Raw genomic sequence first — 22,487 nt, 5'->3', positions numbered from 1 at the left:
CTTCTCCCTCCCCCCTGGGTGAAACCGTTACTTCTTACTTTGTAGCTGCTTGCTTGAGCTGAACGGAAACCACAAAGAAACACATGATAAAAACACAAAGTAAGATTCTAGTTTATAGGTGTTGGCAGAATGCCTGGCCACCATCTTAGCTCAACAAGCAAGTATCCATTTTGTATCAATAGTCCATAACAGTCCCCCCTTGGAGACTTGATTGTAGACTTTCCCTTCGCCTAGCGAATCCCCTGGGCATACCATTCGTATCCTCTTCACCCGCAGTGGCGACAACCTACCCCTTATAGGTAGGCTCCCGGTTGCTCGGACTTGTGGTAATACCCTGGGATTCATCTCACCCTATCTCAGCCAGGCATCATTGTGAGGAGGGGGAGCTGTGTTGAACGATGTTTCCTTCTGTCCTTCTTCATCATAGAGGAGCATAATAGGTCGTTCATCAGTTTTCTTCATTCTTTTTGAAAAGCGGGTCACACAAATAAGAACGAGCTTAATCACTACATATATCACCAATATTATTAGGGCTACCTGCAATATTACCTGGACAATTCCCATGAGCCAACCCCAAATACCTTTGAACCAGTTATTGGGGTTAAGGGAAGAGAAGGTATCAGACCACCATGTATCTTTATCAGCTTTATGTGCATCCAGCCATTTATCTCTTAAATCCGCCATTTTCTCTATACCCACCTTAACTTGCAAATTACCCTGCGGGTCTATGTAATGGCAACAAGAGGGTCCCACAACCTGGCACATACCTCCATCTTTAGCTGTGACATAATATAGTACTAATGTGTGTTGGTTGGTGACAATGATTAACTGGTTTTGCACAATGTTTGAGGTATTCATAAGTCTCATCACTTCCCATATTTGGTCATCCAGGTCATCTGTTGCTACTACCAGATGATCCCACATCTGCGCTATCATGGGATATATGAAGATGGAACTAACAGTTTGTTGGTAATGCTCATCTCTACTACATGTGGCTTGCCATTTGGTCTGGGTGTGTTATCTTTGGCCCTACGATACAAGGTGTGTTTAGGTACTGCATTTATGCCAATTTCAGAGTGTGGTACTATAAAGGTGGCAGGAGTAAGCCTGGCGATGGTGCACAGTCCTGTGACATTCTGGGATAACCATTTGTACACTTTGTGTCCACAAACTAAGTATATGTCGTCTGGAACTGCTACTGCTGTGCCATTGAATAATCGGGTAATTAGTTTGGCTAATTGTGTCCCTTTCGCCAACTCATATCCTTTTGACTGACTTTCAGTGTCGTTAGCTGATATACCTGTTAGGAGATCCTGTACAGTACGGTTGTTACAGGGCAGATCCTTTCCGTTCTCAGCATCTACACCAATACACTGCACGTGGCTGTCTGTTTTTGAATCATTGCAACCTGAGTGTATGTGTGGACTAAATGTCATACCTTTGGTTTGTACTTGGAGACAATAACAGTGTGTCCAGCTAGGAAAACATGTGACATTAGCCCAGTGTCCCTCTTGCCAAGGAGTAGAGCTATAATCTACTGAGGGGCCTGATCTGTTTATCATGAGCCATGGGGCATCTGCCCACCCTGCAACAGGTAAGGCTACTTCCCTGTCCTTGTTTGTACTGGATTTAACTTGGTGTATGCTAGTGAGAAATATGGTAGAATTAGACAGGTCAATCAGTTCAGAAAGGTCCACGGGAATTGCAACATAAGGCATACTGGTTGAACTCACGGGACTGTGGGTACAGATCCAACAATCTCTGAGTGTCTCAACCCCTGGACTAGAATTTGATGGTGCTGTGTCAGTGAATTGTCCCATTCATCACCCAGTGGTGTGAACACTGCTGATATGCCCACTGTCAAAGTCATGATCAGTATGTGAATCCTCATGGCTTATTGTTCCAGGATCGTCGGGACAGCCTTTACTCTTTTACAATGTGAGGCGTGGATCCAGGTAAGCCTCCATCGAGTTTCACAGAGGTCGGGGTAGTCAGCAACACCTGGTACGGCCCCTCGTATCGTGGTTCGAGGGTGTTTCTAACGTGTTTCTTGACCAGCACCCACTCTCCAGGTTTGAGAGTGTGTATTCCCTCTAGGGAGTCAGGATCTGGAATGGAAGAGAAAACTTGTGCACATATGTTAGACAATTGTTTACTATGGGCAATCACATATTTAGCAACAGATTCATAATGCATTTGCAATTGCTGTGGGAAGTACTGTCCCATCCTAGGCCGTGTCCTAAACAAAATTTTGTGTGTGGAGGCCTAGGGGTGTGTCTAACTGAAAATAGTGCTATTGGCAGGCATTGTACCCAACTGAGCCCTGTCTCCCCAGTCATTTTCAGCATCTTGGACTTCAGTACCTCGTTCAGTCGTTTGACTTTGTCGCTGCTTTGGGGTCTGTAGGGTGTGTGATAGGCTAAGTGTGACCCTACCATCTTCCAGACTTCTTGGGTTAATCTAGCAGTGAATGCTGGGCCCTGATCACTCTCAATGACCTCAGGTACTCCGAACCTACAGACAAGCTCCTGCATCAGTTTTTTTGCAGTAGTGGTTGCTGTCTGGTTTCGGACGGGGTAGGCTTCTGGCCACCCAGAGAACAAGTCTATCACTACTAGCACATATTGAAACCCTTGGTACATTGGCATCTGGATGTGGTCAATTTGAATCCGTTGGAACGGGTACTGGGCTTTGGGGAGACATTTGGTTGGTGTAGGCTCAGGTCTTCCCGGGTTGCACTGCGCACAGATGAGGCAAGACTGAGTATGCCTCACCAGGACAGGGGTTATCCCTGGGGCCATTGTCTATTAGTTCTTTCATGATGGTCTTAGATTGGTGGGTGGGCCCATGAGCTATTGAAGCTATCAGAGGATAGAGAGCTTTGGGCAGAGATACTCTCTTTCCTTGGGTCCACAGTCCAGATTCTTTCTCTTCTTGGGCTGACTCTTTTAGCCAATCCAATTTTCTTGTGGCGTGGCCTGTTTCTGTATTTGTTTCAGGAGGTCCCATGTGATTTCTTCTTGTTCCAGGTCTTCCTGTGTTATCATAATCTGGTCTGACTGGACTCTTTCCTCTTTCACTGCTGCTTCCTATGCTGCTTGATCAGCTAGGGCTTTTCCTCTGGTGTGCCTGTAGATCAATAAAATCTTCAGAATCTCCATTATACTCCCCCCTTGGAAGAGGAAGGAGTGCAGCAGGATGGAGGATGTGGCACCTCTGAATCGTGACATTATCTGGCAGAAGCAAACTACACGGAAGCCGGAGGTGGCGCTGCGCAGTGAGGTGTTCAGGTTGAGTCTGCTGGAGGATGGCAGAAATGTCATGGGGAGCCAGAATAGTGAGGGGATGACCCAGCACAACGTCAGATGTGACGTTTAGAAGAGAGCTGGCAGCATGGATAGCTCTGACACAGGAAGGGGCTTCTCTGGCTACTGGGTCCAGTCTCTTTGTATGGTAGGACTTTGGGGTCCTACAGGGTCACAGTGACTGGTGGGACATTGAGGTATCCAATATCCTGGGGTCCTCTGGCCCAGAGAGTATTGGGGATGAGGTGCAAAATGGTTTGCAGCGAATCCCCTTGCTCATATAAATCAGTGCAGAATTTTATTGTCAGACATCCAGCAGCCGTGGGTGTCACATAATGTGAGTGAAAACCACAAAGACCAAGAAGCGAGACAGTTTCTTATCAGAAAGAGGAGCTTAAACTAACACAGCAGAAACTAACATTTCTGTGAAAAGAAAAAAGGTGGGGGTCAACTGATCCCCCGCAGCTGTCCTGCAATGTGGTGGAATGATCTGCTATTTTAGCTTTTGTCCATTTCTGTAGTTGTTCTATAAAGAATTCTCCAGACTCATGATCCCGGGGGTCAAAGTTAGCACCTTTCAGTTCAGGGATGTGGATTTGATCCATATCAGTGAGGAGTATTCACCTGTCTTGTTTTCCACTATACTTTGCAGGTCCGACCATGTGCACCCATAGGTTTGATGCACTTGGGACAGTTTCCTGAAAAAGGGCATGGGATGGGTCTCAGGGTCAGGCAGTAAATTCACTATGGTGAATAACTGTTGTGGGGTGAAAGACACATATTTTGGTGGTCCCTGTGGCCGGTTAAGTGCTAGGGCTTCTTTCAGTGTCTCAAGGTTTCCCTGCTCAATTTTTTGCAAGTTCTTTTGTAACTCTGTAATCCGACCCTGCAGTATTTGATCTTGTGAACGTCGTGATGGGCGCACGGTCATGGGTACAGTCCACTGTGGTGCCAGGGGTAAAGTTGGCGGATCCCCGTAGTCTGTCGGGGTACCCCGCGAAGGAGTCTGCATATTACCCGGTGCATTTTGTATGCCCATTGTGGATTCTGCAGCACCGTCTGCATCCCCCTGTTCTGCTTCATCAGGTTGCCCCCCTACCATTATAGGAGTAAGGGTGGCAGGTGAGTGGGGTAGCATGAATGTACCGTCCGGGTTAACCATGGGGTACAAGGTAGTAGGAAGGGGCAAGGGTGACATAGGAGTGACGGGGGGGTCCGGACCGAATGATATTAAAGGTCCGTTCATGGGCGTTGCCTGGGGACAAGATGGCGCTGTAGCTAACACGGGAAGTGATGGGACGTGCCAGGGAGTAGTTACCAAGGTGTGGTTTTGTGGGTGGGGAACCCCACAGGGAAGGCACATATCACGGGAGGAGGGATTCTGTTGACCACATGTTTTGCAGGTCCACCCACCTGCTTTCTTCCCGGCGCCATTATAGGGTGGTGGCAATTCATGTATCAATGCAACACCAGGCTTACAGAAATATCTCTGTCTTTTCTCATCAAAATTTAGTTCCCCCCCGGTCTGTTCAAATTCTTTACTACAGTCCAACCACACACGGACCATGTCTGTCAATTAATCATCTTCTAACTTCCCTCTCTTCTCGTTTAACAACACTTGCCAGGTAGCACTACATAGGATGCCTCCTTTACAGACACTTTTAACTCTTCTCCAACTTACTTAATCCTTTTATGAAACGTTTGCCTCTCCTGTCCGCCACGTACTGTTCAGGTGAACAGTAACCCTTCGGGACACTTTCCTCATTTTCCCATTATCTCTCGTACCTACTGAAGCCGCCTAAAGACCTCTGCATAGAGTAATCACTGGACGTGAAGACCTTTGAGTTCCGGTCAGCACACTCTGGGCTACCGCGAACCGCTCTCCACCCATCTGTGATCGTCCCCTTTATGGAGATTTGAGTCAGACACCGGGCTGAACTCCGATACAGGAACACAGGAGAACTCCGTGTCTCCAGTCAATGATACTTGTCAACAGGGTCTTCACAACTTATAGGCACAACACAGTACATCAAGACTTTAAGAAAACATATGGGGTTCTTACTTTCATGCCCTCGAGGACGTCCCAGACTGCTTCCGCACCCCTCCCTCAGACGAACACCAAGAGGCTACACCAGGGGACACTTTATAGGCAAGATGACTCAATTTTCCTACCTCATATCACGGGTTGCGATCCCGGTGTCCGTTAGTGCGCCTCTCCTCGTCTGGTCTCTGGGGGTACGGGAACAGAGGGTCCAATCCTCGAGCCCCACATTGGGTGCCAAAATTGTTCTGGTTCTGACAAAGCTGCCAGTTTGATTTGATGTACTGCTCCAAATTAATTAATTAAGATACGTGCACGGAGAGATCAGACAGACAACTCACTACATGGAGTTAATCAGTATCTCTGGTTTATTTCTGAAAACAACATGGGTTTCATGAGAGGAGGGAGTGGGAGGGGGGTGAAAGATAAAGTATATATTTTCTATTGGCTATGAACTCTCTACTTTTCTGTAACCTTGACGGCCAGAGGAAATTCCTTCTCCCTCCCCCCTGGGTGAAACCGTTACTTCTTACTTTGTAGCTGCTTGCTTGAGCTGAACGGAAACCACAAAGAAACACATGATAAAAACACAAAGTAAGATTCTAGTTTATAGGTGTTGGCAGAATGCCTGGCCACCATCTTAGCTCAACAAGCAAGTATCCATTTTGTATCAATAGTCCATAACAGGATAAGGATCCGTTCAGAATGCATCACTTTGGCTGGATTTGGCCTCTGTTGCGTTTCTTTAGATGGTCACTAAAACGCAGCTTGCAGCGTTTTGGTGACCGTCTGACTATGCGCAGCCAAACGGATCCGTCTAGACTTACAATGTAAGTCAATGGGGACGGATCCGTTTTTCACTGACACAATATGGTGCAATTGAAAACGTATCCGTCCCCCATTGACTTTCAATGTAAGTCAAGACGAATCCGTTTTGACTTAGACTTTTTTTTTTATGAATAATGCAAACGGATCTGTTATTAACAGATAAAAGCGTTTGCATTATTGGTGTGGATCCGTCTGGACAGATACAAGACGGATCCGCACCAAACGCGAGTGTGAAAGTAGCCTAAGACAATCGGTCAAAAAATAAAAAAGCTATGGCTCTCAGGCTATGGATACACTAAAACATATTTTTTTTGTTTCAAAAATGCTATTATTGTGTAAAACTTAAATAAATAAGAAAAAGTATACATATTAGGTATTGCCACGTCCGTAAAGATCTGCTCTATAAAAATATCACATGAACTAACCCCTGGAAATGCTGGAAAAATAAATAAATAGAAACTGTGCCAAAATTACCAATTTTTGGGTCACCTTGCCCCATAAGTGTAATAATGATTGATCAAAAAATCATATGTACCCAAAAATGATACCAATAAAAACATCAACTCTTCCTGTAAATAACGAGCCACTGCACAAGACGATCGGCACAAAAATAAAAAAAATATGGCTTTCAGAAAATGGAGACACAAAAACAAACTTTTTTTTCAAAAATGCTTTATTATGTAAGACTGATACAAACACACAAAGAAAGTAGAGATATTTGATATCATTGCGTCCGTAACAACCTGGGGAAATGAATGGAGGGCGCACTGCACATGCGCAGCCGCCCTCCATTCACTTTTATGGGGCCGCTGAAAATAGCCGAGCTATTGCCGTCTGCCCCATAGAAATGAATGGGAGCAGGGGCCGCGCATGCATGGTGCGCTTCTATTCACTTCTATGGGAGCAGAGCTTGGTGGTGGACGGGCCCCGGGAAATCCAAGGTCCTCCAGTCACAGCGCTCCCCACTTTGTTCTCGTTGTAGGTGTGGGTCCTATCAGACAATGGGGGCGTATCCTAATGATATGCCCCCATTGTCTGAGATGGGAATACCCCTGTGGATTGGTGAAGTTCAAACTCTTTTGCGATGGTTTTGTAATCTTTTCCAGCCTGATGAGTATCAACAACTCCTCTTCTGAAGTCCTCAGAGATCACCCATTCACACCCTGATTGTCATGCCATTGACTGAAGACTTTTTTTTTGGTTGGTTATCTTTATTTACTTTTAGGAAAATCTGATTTAGTATTAGGTCAAATTTTAAGGAGTTCTCCGGGTTCATAGCTGAACCCAGACATACCCATAATTTCACCCAGGCATCCCCCTTCATGCTCTGATGCGCTACCTTGCCCCGCACTGGATTGCGCAGGGCAAGGGCTCTTTTATTTACAATAACACACTGCCGGGCGGAGGCTTCCGCCCAGTAGTGTGTTCGGTGACGTCACCGGCTCTGATGGGCGGGCTTTAGCGCTACCCTAGCCGTTTTAATGGCAGCCCCATGGAGAGCCCGGTTTGTCACCGGAACTCCAGAAAATGCCTTTGCCCTGCGTGATTTAGCGCAGGACAAAGGAGAGCATCGGAGCATAAACTGCTCCGATGCTCTTGTCAGGGGGGCTGCCTGGGTGAAAATGGGGATATGTCCGGGTTCAGACAACCCCTTTAAGCAAACTAAAAAGTTCCACTATATATAAAGGCATATTCTCAATTGGTGCAGGTACCAGCTTATCCTCCTCACCATCCACAATAACATTTATGGCTTGCTCCTGCTGATGTCTTGTGCGACCATGCTTCTCATACACATGGCTTCCAGCTTTGGAACTAAGTGCCATCAACACTAGTAGAGCAGCACACTCACAATCTCACTCCTTTCTGCGGGCTCTACAGGCTCTGGCTTGTCACACATGGTGGTCTCCTTTGTGATCTGAACATCTGTCTGTTGGTGGAAACAACAACTACTCTGACTTGTCTCTTTAAAAGCAGCTTCCTCCTGTCGGTCATTCTGCAGCAACCTCTCCAAACAGCATTCTCTTCAGCATCAGCTTCTGTGCTCTGGTTGTAGCACTCACAAGTAGCTCTCCTAGTACTGCTGAATTAGGTCTCTTCTTTTTTCAGCAGGCCTGGCCAGCTCTCACCCCCTGCATACACCCAAACTCTCCTCCAGAGGTGCTAACCTGCAAGAGGTCCATGTGACGAGAAGGTCCTGATGATGCAGTTTGGCCACCAGATGGCAGCACAGGATTACAAATGTTTGCGCTATAGCTACATTACCATAGTGTATATACATTACCCAGTGTTTCTACACAGTAGTCCACAGTGAGATGCTGACCAGAGTGGGGAGGTCCAGGTTACACCATTACAAATGTGTAATATCGAGCGCAGCCGCTATACAATGTACATCGCTGTGCTTGTACGCTAAGAAGAGGCTGCAGCGCTCAGCAGACCTCCGGTGAGGGCAGCAGCCTCTTCAAACAGCTGATTAGCGGGGGTGCTGAGGGTTTAACCCCCACCGATCCTGGGGATAGGCTACCGATAACCCCTTTATTGACATCATCCAAATATAACATACCCGATGCATCCCGCGCCTGCGCACTCATTCCTTTGGCCGGCTCATGTGCACTGCGATGCCCATTCCTTGTACGGCATCACAGTAATTAATGCGCATGCGCCGATGGACCGCCTGCTTTGTTGTGTTTTCGCGTCGCTAGCTGGCGCATGCGCAATAGTTACTGTGATGCCATACAAGGAATGGGCATCGCAGTGCGCATGCGCCGGCCAAAGGAATGAGTGCGCAGGCGCGGGATCTCGGTGGAATAACAAGTTGGTAGATAGGCGGTCAGAGGGAAAGGATGGGCGGGCGGAGGGAAGGAAGGGGTGGGGGAAGCGAAGAAAAGGCTGAGCTAGCAGGGCACCTACGAGGGTAACGCCGCCCCTGGGCACTTGCGAGCCCTCATTTGCATATGTTATAAAGATTGTTTTTGATGGTTCTATAAGTCCAGGACTGATGCCAGAGGTAACGTTTTTATTATCTGTAAGCATGCTATGGGAAGGGTTAAAAAAGTGAAATGCTGATGACAGACTCCCTTTAAATCCCACAGCTTGTCGACTGTTCAGCTCTCTGGCTGAGGTATTGTGGTTTTCTTCATAAAATTCAACGGGTTTCTTAAGATACACAGAAAATCCCCACCAAAACCAGGATAAATAGTGCAGATTTCCTGCATACAGATCTGCACTGTGTGCATATAGCCTTACTGTGCCAAAATCAGCATAAAGAGTAGCAACAACCAGCAGCTAAAAAAAACAAAGGTAACACCTTCAGTATAGTTAAGAGTGGATCAACCAATAGACGCAGTGCATCAATTAAAGGGGTTCTCCGGGATTTTCACGTGGATGAGCTAGCCTCCGATAGGTCATAAGTAGGAAATTGGCAGGGGTCTGATTCCCATGATCACCAGGGCCTGCTCTCATCTCACCAAACACAGCGCCGTCCATTGAATGAAGCTGAGCTGCGCAAAGGTCACGTGACCGATGGTCATGACGTCACTGGCCTAGGAAGAGGTCGAAATGCTCCAGGAGGGCCACAGCCTCATCATACAGCTGACTGGTGGGGCCCCCACGGATCTCATATTGTTGACCTATTCTGAGGATACAGATACAGTTGAACGCAATGGTGAAGCAGGGAGCTGACGCCACCATTCCCCACACCCGATGAGCTGTGGAGGAGAGTGCACAGTCCACAAACAGCGCACAGGGCGCTCCTTCCCTGTACAGCGCATGCGCCAAACTCCTTCAAGATTTTTAGGGCCTGGCATGAGTACGTCTACACTGCCTGGCCTCGACAGTCAATGGTGGGTACGCGGCATGTAGAGCAGTCAGTGGAGCCTCTGGGAGCAACGAGGTGCAACGCCACAAGCCTCGTTGCTCCTAGGGGCTCATTTGCATATTATAAAACATCCAGAATGCAGGCACCTAGGAAGATGGGACAAAGATGTTCAACTGTCAAGTGCACGTCTCAGGTGAGGTGATTTTATTGTGATGTAACTAATGACAGAACCCCCTGAAGGCGCTTGTCTCACAAAAAATACTCTACATTTTTCAAACCAGCCCCTGGATCTTAATCCTTTTGTAATTGCATGTAATTAAAAATGTATTATAGCCAGTGAGCTATTCAATAAAATCTGTCTGTATAGCGCCACCTACTGTTTGCTCTGTTTCTCATTTTCTGTCCACCTCACTGAGGTCAGACCTGCTCAGTTCCATCGTCGTATCTACCCTTAGAAACTGTGACAGCTACAGGGAGAGAGCTGCAGCAGAAAGGACACGTCCCTCTAAGCTGCCCGCTCCAGTACGGCACAGCAATGTGGCTGTATGATATAGAAGTATTTAGGATAAAATATTTAAAGCATTTGGGTTTCTACAACTTTTATTTCGAAAATGAAGTAGTGACATCGGGACTATTGATAACGAGGTGACTACCAGCAGCCCACTTACACGTCCCCGGCGTCGTGACGTCACAAACACGTTACGTTACCATAGAGTTCACCGTTTTTGAGCGGCAAGTAGGACGTACAGCGCGATGACGTCATTACACATCCCGGGAAGGCGCCGGAAGTGAGTCTCTGTGGTGTTTCAGTCCGCTGGACGCGAGGTTTTCACTACGGCTTCAAAACTGGAGAAAATGGCGGTAGAGTCCCGGGTGACGCAGGAGGAGATTAAGAAAGAACCGGAGAAACCGATTGACCGGGAGAAGGTGAGGGAGCCGCTTGGGGCACGCTTTATAAATAGGGGGCTCCTACCGTATGTAGGTGCTCTTACAGAGGAGCAACTGCAAATGGCAGGACTTCATTCAGTGAGCTGCAGGCCCTGCTGCCTGCGAGGGCACCCACTGCAAATGCCGTCCCATATAGTGACTACACAGGAGGGGTGGGACCACAAGTCCCAGCAGGACTAGGATGATAAGTCTCAGTGTAGCAGCTGGGATTCTGTAGAAGTAGAGGCTTTCAGGGAGTAGCGATGTCACAGGGTGCGAGGTCCTCTGATTGGGGCACCCCTTTATGGGTCCTAGCAAAGAGCCAGGCGCAAACAGCGCCTCTGGTGGCTCCAGCGTGCTGTGTCCAAGATGGCTGCCCGCTCAGATGAGTGCCTGGTGTGCCGCATTACATTTACCTCCTGCTGCAGGCAGGTTTTGCCATCCCCAGTTACAACAGGGCCATGCTGTGCTATCCTGAAAGGGGTATGTTAGTTAGATTAAAGGGGTTGTCTCATCTCAGACATGGGGCATATAGCTAGCATATACCCTCATTGTGTGATAGGTGCGGGTCCCACTGCTGAAACCCGCAGCTATATCTGTAAGGGAGCGGGGAAGGTGGTGGCTGGGGGGACCTGGGGCCCGACCACCACCAAGCGCTCTCCCCTTAGAAGTGAATGGGAGCGTACTGTACACGACCGGCCACGGCTTCCATTCACTTCTATGGACCCGACGGTAATAGCCCAGCCAGCGCTCAGCTCTTATCAATAGCCCCACTCAAAATGAATGGAGGGCAGCTGAGCATGCACAGTGCACCCTCCACCACTTTCAGGGCTCCGTTCCTTATACGCTGGGACCTGCACCTATAAGATAATTGCCTGAGATGAGACAACCACTTTAAATGATCCACCTATTCAAGGGGGCCCCCACCGATCACGAGAACAGGGTCCCTGTACCCGCGCTGCCCCCTGAAATGAACGGGGCGTCTGGTTGCTCATATGCACGCCTGCTCCATTAACTTCTATGGGAGTTCCGGGGATAGCCGAGCGCTGTACTCGGAATTCCCATGGAAACAAATGGTGCGACTGGCTGCTCCATTAATACGGGGCCCCTGTTCTCGTGATCGGTGGGGTCCCAGTGGTAGAACTCCCACCAATCTAATAGGTATCCCTATTAACCAGGATTCCTCTTTAAAGGGTCAGTCACCTTCAAAATCTGTTTCAAAGTAAGCATACCGCCACGTAGGGTAAGTGCCCTGAAACATAAACCTACCTATCTTGGGAAAAATCCAGGCCTCTAATCCTGAGAAATCCTGCTTTCGATTTTTACCTGGTTTTAGGTGCAGGGGTGCTCTGTTGCTCCTCTTAGATGTCATAGTCAGTAGCAGTGACGCAGGGAAATCTAGGTGACCTAAACCGTACGGAAATAACCAGCATTTCTCCGGATTAAAGGGTCAGATTGTGGGAAGGAAGCGATGGGTATGGCACTGACCCCTTGTGGTTTTGGAGGTGACTGCCGGTAATCGCTGCACAAGAAGGAAGATTCTATGACTTTCTAAGATCTGTGTCCGGACAGACCAAGTCCTCGTCTCAGCTGAGATACCTTGTGTCTGGTCGGGGGATCCAGCCTGGTGGTGAATTATGTTTGTTGCCCTGATGAGCCCCTGAGACTCGGGAACAGAGACTGGTGCAAAGGTGGAGGCGCTGCCAATAAAACAAACTAAAGCCGAAAAATGATCCAGCTTATCAAATTTCCAAATAGTCTTCCAGTTACAAACCTTATTAGATCAGTGGGGGTCCTACCGCTGGGACGCAAACCCCATTGAGCCTCCCCCTGAAATGGACGGAGCGGCTGATTGGAATGTGCTCCGCGAATTCCGACCAGCTATTGTCCACTTCAGGGGGAGCCCCACAGGGTTTAGGTCCCAGCGGTAGGACCCCCACCAATTTAATAGTTAACCTCCCGTCTTGTGGATAGAGAATAAGGTTTCATGACTGGAATACCCATTTTAATGAGAAATGTGCCGCTCTAAGTTTCCAGTTACTTACACAGACCATGTGTTTCCATGGTTACAGACTACAGACCCCCCCTGTGTATATCACCTACAATGCTCAAAAAAGCATCCACACAGAGAAATATTATAATCAATTAATTCCTTTATTAGACATCCATCAACGGTATATAATTAAAACATACATGAAAACAGCAATCATGGGAACATGACGGTGTTACAAATAATTGTATAAAAACAGAGAAAGCTCCAGACCAGAAAGGGACTAGTATCACCCCATGCAAAATTGGGGCAGTGTCAGCTTAGTGGGGCACATATAGCAAAATGCACCCAGAGCATGTATAATAAAACACTACAACCAATTAAGGAAGTGTGAGCCTGAGTGCAGCCCTCACAAGGCAGAAACTGCAGGGGGAGAAAAAACAATTAAAGTGCAACAAATCAACTTCCTTACTGACCCTGATCTGAAGCAGCCGCCCGACGATCGTTTCGCTTCACGCTTCCTCTTGGGGCATCCAGTCACACCCCTTCCATATGTTCTTTGCCATCCTATATCCAGTAACATGTTTGATCAGGTTTTTTAGCAAAACATATTTTAGTTAGGTTGGACTCGGGGTGCACAACCTTTTCTGGTTGGGGGTCACATTGTCACTGAAGAAATGCCAGGGGTCAGAAACAAAAGTTAAAGGGGTATTACCAACCGAATTACTGTATTTATGGCGTATTGTACATACAGTGTGTACTATAAATGTCTGGTTACACCTCCAGGACTCCCATCTGATGGGAGAATACATGAAGAATACACGTGAGCAGCCACAAGACATCGACCGTTGTCTCTATGGTTGGGGGCCGCATGTGTTCACCCCTGGGTTGGACCAATAAAACCATAGTCGACACGGCCTTTAACTGGAGGCTTTAGTGGGTCTCTAGCAGAATGCAAATGTGCTTCTCGGTCACATTCATTATATATTGTAATTCTTGTGTTTTTCCAGACTTGTCCTCTTCTGCTGAGGGTATTTACGACAAACAATGGGAGACATCACAGAATGGATGAATTCAATCGGGGAAACGTCCCGTCCAGCGAGTTACAGATCTATACGTGGTAAGCCATTATGCTTCATGACACTTCAGGGCCCCCCTTCCCCATAGAAAGTTATCTACCATTAAAGTGGCTCTGTCAGCATGATCAACCCTATTAAACCAGGCTGTAATATGTGTATTTGCTTTTTAAACATAGAAATCCACTCTTTTCATTATGGAAGGCTACAGTAAGTAGTGTATGATATGTAGGTGCTAGGAGACGGCTCTGCCCTTGCCATGCTGATGTCTAGCCCTGTCAATCAAGGGGAGGGGGAGTGTGCAGAGCACAGGGGGTGCTACAGAGCAGTGCTCAAATGAGACAAGAGACAAAAGGGTATTGTTTTAATTGGCCTGATGAGCCCTACCAGGCAGTAAGGTGTAACAGGCTTTCACAAACCTCCGCCTGATAGCCAGCAGTACCCTGACTGCTGTTATGTAGCAGGATAAACTCCTCAGAGCCATTGTCAGACCATATGTTAGTGCAGTGGGCTCTGGGTTCCTCCTGGTGCAGGTCAGTGCTTTGCCTCATGTGGTAGAATGTGTAGGCAGTTCCTAGATGACCAAGGCTTTTGAAGCCATTGACTGGCCTTCACATTCTCCAGATCTGAATCCACTGAGAACCTCTGGGACATTCTGTAGCAGCGCATCTTATTCTGCCAAGTAGCTTTGCAGCCTGTCCTGGAGCTCACTGGTGCCCTGATTCAGGTCTGGGAGGAGATCTTTCAAGACGCCGTCCACCCTCTCATCTGGATCATGCCCAGATGTTGTCGGGAGTGCCTACAGGCTAGGGCAAGCCCGTCCATCAGAGCCAGTGACGTCACCGAGAACACTGCCGGGCGGACGTTTCCACCCGGCCGTGTGTTATTGCGCAGGGCACGGGCTCTTGTTTTCAATCTAGCGCAGGGCAAGGGAGCGCATCGAAGCATGAGATGCTCCGATGCTAGCCTCAGGGGGGTTGCCGGTGTGAAAATAAGGGTATGTCCGGGTTAAGCTCTGAACCCGGACAACCCCTTTAAGCAGAACTTCTTTAAAATGAACAGAATGGAGCCTAGAAAAACAGCTTTTCTCCAAATCGCAGAATTATGGGGAACTCCACAAATGGATCCAGGGCTCCAGGTGGCGACCAAAACGGTCGCCAATGCGCCTTAAAATTTGCAGATGGCGACAAGACTTTTTAATCTTGTCGCCATTTGCGACTATACCTCCGCGATCCTGCGCAGCCCAAGTTCTCTTCAGTAGCACAGTCAGTGGAGAAGGAAGGAGTCCCTCCCTCTCCACTGTGACGCGGCCGCCACTACCACCAATGGGGAGATAGCGGGGGAGGAGCTGTCGCCACTGCGCCACCAATGAATGTAAAACATAAGTATAGGCAGCGGTATCACAGACCCGGCACCTGGCCTCAATAACAGGGCAAGACTCGGCAATTAACCCCTCAGGTGCCACAGATTGCATGCCCTGTTATTGATGCCGGGTCTGTGATACCGCTGCAGACAATTGTATAAAGGAGTTAAAGAGGACCTTTTCATGGGTCCAAAGAATATTGATACCGCTGCGGACAATTGTATAAAGGAGTTAAAGAGGACCTTTTCATGGGTCCAAAGAATATGAACTTAGTAGCAGGCTGCATAGAGCGGCCCCCAGGGATCTAAGTGCACTTACTATTAGTCCTGGGCGCCGCTCCGTTCGTCCGCTGTGGCCCCCGGTATTTTCAACATTCAGCAAGGAGGAGGAGACGCCAGTGTCTCTCCTTCTCCCTGACAGCAGCGCTGACCAATCACAGCTCAGAGCGAGGGAGAAAAAAAAAACTCCTGAGCTCTGCGCTGTGATTGGACGGTCCTATTCACCCTGGTAGATCTCTATTAGTGTGAATAGGATCTCACACTCTCCCTGCTGCTCTGTGCATAGTACACACAGCAGCAGGGAGCAGACCATGGCAGCCAGGGCTTCAGTAACATCCTGGCTGCCATGGTAACCGATCGGAGCCCCAGGATTGCACTGCTGGAGCTCCGATCACAACTGCCACCAATGAGAGGAGGTAAGGGGACTTGCAGCCGGCACCCAACCTCTGACAGGGCGCTGCGATCAGCGGCAGTTCTCCTTCTCCCCCCCCCCCCCCCCTCCCAAAAAAAAAGGGATTGTAGAGAGGTGGGGGGTGTGTGTTGGTGTGAATGCAAAAAAATAATTGTGTATACACATGAGGGAAAGACTCTAGGCGGTCGGTCCAGAAAGATACCGAGGAAGAGGGTTAAACTTATTCTTCCTGTCCCTACCTGGTTGGAGGCGAGGCCTCTCTCATAGAGGATTGTTGAAAAGGGAATTGCCGGTAGTAATTTGGTTTTCTATCATTAAAGACTTTCAACTTGAATGTTTCATCCGTAAAGATCTCATGTGGGATTTAAAGGGGTTGTCCCATCACAGACAATGGGGGTATATTGCAAGGATATGACCCCACTGTCTGATAAGTCCCGAGAACAGAGGGGGGGGAGGTGGGGTCCGGCCACCGCTAAGCGCTGTTCCCATACAAGAGAATGGGAGTGCAGCACGCTTGCGCGGCCACCGCTCCCGTTCATTTCTATGTGGCCGACGGGAATAGCTGAGCCAGCTATTTTCAGCGCCCACATAGAAATAAATGGATGGCGGCTGCGCATTGTGCCCTCTGCCGCCTTCCCCGCTCTGTTCTCGGGGTAGGTGCGGGTCCCGGAGGTGGGACCTGCAGCTATCAGACAATGGGGGCATATCCTAGCGAGATGCCTCTATTGTCTGTGATGGGAATACCCCTTTAAGCGTTACCTTTATGGTTTTCTGAGCAGTGTAAATGAGAAGCTATTGCTCAGTCTCCTCCATAAACCTGCACAGCGAAGTCAGCCAAGCATGCATGTTGACTGGAGGAGATAAGCAGCCACAGGACAGGTTGCTTTATTCTTAAAGATCATAATTGAAAAAAGACTCTTTCCCCTGAAAGCAGACATTGAGGATGCGCCGAGCAGTCTCCATGTATATTAGGTTACTGGTGAGGTATCTATCGTAGCAATAAGCCCTGTATAAAATGCATAGCTGCTGAGTATTTCAGTATTAGGCTCCTCAGGATGTCATATAGGTGTTACCTTGCCATAATAAATTATATATATATATATATATCATCTTATTATTATTTTCCCTTACTTTTATTAGGATGGATGCTACTCTGAAGGAGCTCACCAGCTTGGTGAAAGAAGTCTACCCAGAGGCCCGTAAAAAGGGGACACACTTCAACTTCGCTATTGTTTATCCAGACCCCAAACGGCCGGGCTACAGGTATTTGGACTATTTTCTCTTTAAAAGCTTCACTGCCCTGTGAGTGGGTGATCCTGACTTGGAGGGACCCTGGTGTACGCACCTTCAGTTTTTTGTTGAATCACCAGTCTTCACCACAGGTTCTGCTTCTCTGTAAAGGCTTGTGACCAGCGTTGTTCTTTTTAAAGGGGTTGTGTCATAAAGAGAACCCCTGTTTGTATGTTTTGATAGGGCACTTTCACACTAGCATTATTCTTTTCCGGCATAGAGTTCTGTCACAGGAGTCTAATACCGCAAAAGAACTGATGAGTCTTATCCTAATGCATTCTGAATGGAGAGAAATCTGTTCAGGATGTCTTCAGTTCAGTCTTTTTGACTTTTCAGGACGGAGATAATACTGCACCATGCTGCGGTTTTATCTCCGTCCAAAATTCCGGAACACATGCTGGATACGGCATTTTTCCCATTGAAATGCATTAATACAGGATCCAGCCCCGAGTGTCTTGGCAAAATGGATCAGTTTTTGCGGTCTGCGCATGCTCAGACCACAAAAAATTTTGAAAAAATAAATAAATGCCAGATCAGTTTTTCCGGATAACACTGGAAAGACGGATCCGGCATTTCAATGCATTTGTCAGACGGATCATGATCAGTCTGATAAATGCCATTAGTTTGCATACGGTTTGACAGATCCAGCAGGCAGTTCCGGCGACGGCACTGCCTGCCGGAAACCTCTGCCGCAAGTGTGAAAGTAGCCTTATGTGGGTATTTGGGCATCCTAGAGGGAGATCCGCTATGAGCGGGAACAGATGAGCTCCCTATAGTAGGCCATTTGTTTCCATGGTTGCCATGTAATGCCAAAAATGCCTGGCTCTCTGTGGCTTTGCCTGACTAAATTGGCTGATTGCCAAAAGCAGGACCCAGAAAGATTATTATGTTTGACTAAAGTTATATTAAGTATATAAAAAATCCTTTTCCGATAAACCACCTGTCACTAGATAAATTAAAAGGTTGTGTTGTCCGGGGACGTAAACCCTCAGACTAGGTTGTCATTATCTGACTAGTGAGGGTCAGGCTCCCAGACCTCTACTTGGGCCATGTCATGTCCAATGGTGACATGGCCTCTCCCATTCAAGTGAATAAGACTGAGCTGCAGTACTAAGCCCAGCCACTATACAATGTATGGCGCTGTGTTTGGTATCCTGTGAAGAGGCTGCAGCACTTGTTTGAGCAAGTGCCTTCAAAGAACTGATTGGTGGGGGTGCCCTCACTGACCTGATATTGATGAGCTGTACTACCGATTGGTCATCAATAATAATTCCTAGTGACCCCTTTAATTTTTACTTATCCTAATATGAGATTGTGTTTGTAACTTAGGAAATACTAATGTCATGCTTGTTATTTCAGGGTAAAGGAAATCGGCAGCACAATTTCAGGAAGAAAGGGATCAGATGATGCCATGACGTTACAATCACAGAGGTTCCAAATCGGAGATTACCTAGACATAGCAATAACGCCTCCCAACAGAGCTCCGCCTCCATCTGGACGTATGAGACCCTACTGATTTTGTTTTTTAAAGACTTTTATTTTTTTCTTCAGAACATCAGCCATTGGAATATTAGTGTGTCCCCTGCCCCCACCCCTCCCACTGACATCTTTATTTTATTTTTTGTCTTTCAGTTTATTCTGTATAAAATCTTGATCAGTGATTTTGTTCTTTGTGTTCATTTGTATTCAAAAAATGTTATTCTGGTATTTATCACAAATACCTTACACCACTCAAGAAATTGAAGCCCCCCCCCCCCCTTATGAATTGGATAGCTGTTGGCTGACTATTATTCCTCCTGACCCTCCCCCCATACACCTGTACTCTCAGCTTGGCATAGCATGCAGATGCTAATGGCAGCTTATCACACGGAGAACAAAAGGATTGGGCATGTCTATGTCCAGCAGTCCGATCCTTATTTTTCTCTAATTTCGGCCCTCAGCGTGGAATGTTGTGGCCCATGCACACTAGATAGTCAGCCAGTCCCAGTGAAATTGGCAGGTTTGGCCAACAATGATCTAATGCAGGAATCGGCAACCTCCAGCTGTTCTCAAACAACTACAATTCCCATAATGCTCCATTCACTTCTAGGGGAGTTAGTAGAACAGCCAAGCATGTCTGCATGCTGTGAGTTGTTGTTTCTCAGCTGGAGTGCTGAAGCTTGCTAAAAGGGGATTTCTCAGGGAGCGTGGCCTGCCACTAGATGCAGTAAGCCGTGCTGTTCATTGCTCCTGCCGGGATCCTGATTAGAATCGCTATTTGCTGTCCTCTGGCGGCCGGGGAGAATCCCGATCGGTGTCTGGAGGACTGAGGAATCCCATGCCGTGCTGACACAGAGAATGCCGAAGAGGGGGAAGAACAGTGCCCCCCTGGACAGAGGGGGAGTTCAGCCAAGATGGCGCTGGAGCAGAGGAGGAGAGCCAGCATGAGGTGGTGAGCTGGAGAGCAGCTGTGCGCCTCAGCATATTAGCTAGAACAACTAAGGGCTTAAAGGACTGGTCTCACTGCACTGAGCCAGCAAACGTGTTCTCCTCTGATCAGGAGGATTGCCCCTCAGATGCGAGGGGAGCCAGGTCTCAGCTTTAAGGGGAAAGGTACAGGGGGCAGAAAACCATCAGAATCCCAAAGCACAAGAGCCTACATTCAAAGATATTAAGGGGCTGTAGTGAGTTGCAACAAAACCCTAAAAGCCTTCAATCTCCAAGTGGGCAGCCTGCGGGAAGATGTATCCCTGTTGAATCACGATATGCACAAAATATCTGAAAACTTCAGAACTGGAAAATGTCATAGTTAGAGGATGAGGTCAGGCCTCTCAAGATGGCAGCTAAGTCAATGATTTGTACCCACTCCGGCATGGTAGTGTGGACAACTTCTCAATTGGCAATGGGGGTCCTTGAAGGGAGGTGTGGAATCCAGCTTATGTTTTTAGTGGGAATATGACACATGATTAAGATACTCAGCTGGGATATGAGGGGAATGGCAGATACCAGGAAGCCTCATAGTATTTTCAACTATCTTTCACGCTTTCAGCCATTGTTGCTTGCAGGAGACTCATCTAACTAAGACCACAATACAATGGTTAAATAAAGTCATGGGTGGGTTACGCGTCTCATGCGGTGCTCTCATCGCATTCCAGAGGAGTAAGTATATTAGTGCATAAAAATATTAGGTTTGAATGTTTTAGAGTTCTTAGATGAAGAAGGGAGATTCATATGTGTACTATGCAGTATTTGGGGTATTCAAATAATACTGGTGACAGTGTATATCTCCCCACTGTTTGCATCGACCCCTTTAAGAATGATTCTCGATTTTGTGGCAAATTATCCAGGACTTCCATGGTTGCTTATTGGGGATTTTAATTGTACACCAGAAAATCGGATAGGCGGAGGGATCTGGGAACTCTCAGGTAGTTCATGTTAAGCAACATTATGAAAGAAGTAGGCCTGATTGATATATGGAGGGTGACATCCTGCAGAGCGCAATTCCTGTGCCTCGTCCACATTTCGGACCCATCTCGAATAGACCTGGCGTTGGTAAATGATACGATCAGCCTAGGACTTTGTCGGATCATTCCTTAAGAAAGGTGGAACTAAAGCTTGGAGTGGGGGGGTGGGACCAGACCGAAGGTGACATTATGGAAGTGTAATGCGTTTTAGCTACAAATCTTAGGTTACCTTTCAGGTATGGCTGACTCCATTAAAGAATACTTTAAGTTTAATGTGGGTATGGTGTCCCCGCATGCTGTATGGGATGCTATGAAAGCATATCTAAGGGGGCTATTGATCAAGTCTATTAGCGCACATAAAACCAGATCTAGGGAAGCGGATGATAGGACGCATAAAATAGTGGCGGAGGAGGCATTTGGGGTTACACCCCTCCCAGGCCAATAGTGAGGCATTGGAGTGGCACAGGAACAACTGATGTCATCTATTACAGGTTGCAGACAGGAAACAAAGCTTTTATAAGCAACGCTTGTTTGCTGAAGGCGAAAAAGTGGGACATATGCTATCTGTTTTTTCTAGGGTTCAGCAAGGGTCATCATTTATAACCGAATTGTTGGGTCCCCTGGGGAAGTCATGCATAGATTTGGGAGTGCTTGAGGGATTCTATTCCTCACTCTATACCTCTAGAGCCTCTGAATCAGAGGAAGAGCTGTTAAGATTTCTTGAGGAGGCAGACCTATCTTCGCTGACGGTAGAAGAGAGAGAAATGTTAGGAGCCTATTGCTTTGGAGGAGGCCCTTAAAGCGAACCTGTTCCTGGATTTTGTGTACAGAGCTGAGGCCATGGGTTACTAGATGGCCACTAGCTCATCTGCAATACCCAGTCCTCATAGCTCTGTGTGCTTTTATTGTGGGGAAAAAAACTATTTGATACATATGCTAATTAACCTGAGATGTGTCAAAGCTTGAAAATATGACTCTTCTCTGGTCACACAAGTAAGATATGACTCATGTTAATTAGCATAAAAGGCAGAGGTACAAAAATGCATAATACTTATTGAATTTGACTGCAAATGAAATTAAGTGTAATTTATATGTTTAGGGTAACACAATGAACATTTAGAAATGCTCAGTGAGGGTAGCATAGTAGAGGTGACAGGTTCCTTTTAAAGATATGGCTAATGACAGCCCCGGGTTTGGATGGTATCTCAGTAGAAGTATAGAAGAGCTTTCAGGGAGTGATGTTACCAGAACTGTTAAAGGTTTTCAATTACTCGTTGGAGGCAGGCTCTCTCCCGTCTTCTATGCAGGAGGCCCTAATAGTAGTGATTCAAAAGCCAGGAAAGTACCCAAGATAGCGACTCGTACAGGGCGATATCCCTTCTAACGGCAGATGTTAAAATATTGGGTTTTAACAAAGTTACACGTTAGAATAGTTTGCCAATATTTTAACATCTGCCGTTAGAAGGGATATCGCCCTGTACGAGTCGATATCTCGGGTACTTTCCTGGCTTTTGAATCACTACTATTAGGGCCTCCTGCATAGAAGACGGTAGAGAGCCTGCCTCTGTCTAAAGTGATTCTTAATATTATTCATCCAGCTCAGACAGGCTTTATGCCCCAGAAATCTTTGGCAATTAATAATCGTAGAGTATATACTAGTGTACAGTTTGCGGCAGATAACTATAACTATGGAGATAGGGCAATTCTGTCACTTGATACT

At 47.2% G+C, this 22,487-nt stretch overlaps 1 protein-coding gene across 1 annotated transcript; it reads left to right on the top strand.

Moving 5' to 3' along the window:
• Positions 1–10,745: 10,745 nt before the first annotated feature.
• Positions 10,746–18,985, top strand: SAP18 (Sin3A associated protein 18). The gene is made up of 4 exons (XM_044286796.1): positions 10,746–10,915; positions 13,916–14,025; positions 17,175–17,297; positions 18,684–18,985. Exons 1-4 carry the CDS (start codon positions 10,844–10,846, stop codon positions 18,838–18,840), a joined length of 462 nt encoding a protein of 153 aa, XP_044142731.1. The 5' UTR covers positions 10,746–10,843; the 3' UTR covers positions 18,841–18,985.
• The last annotated feature ends 3,502 nt before the right edge of the window (positions 18,986–22,487 follow it).

Source organism: Bufo gargarizans, chromosome 3, assembly GCF_014858855.1.
Source record: "Bufo gargarizans isolate SCDJY-AF-19 chromosome 3, ASM1485885v1, whole genome shotgun sequence".
Classification (NCBI taxonomy): Eukaryota; Metazoa; Chordata; class Amphibia; order Anura; family Bufonidae; genus Bufo; species Bufo gargarizans.
Note: the sequence above shows the minus strand (reverse complement) of the source record. Positions and strands in the feature narration are given on the sequence as shown.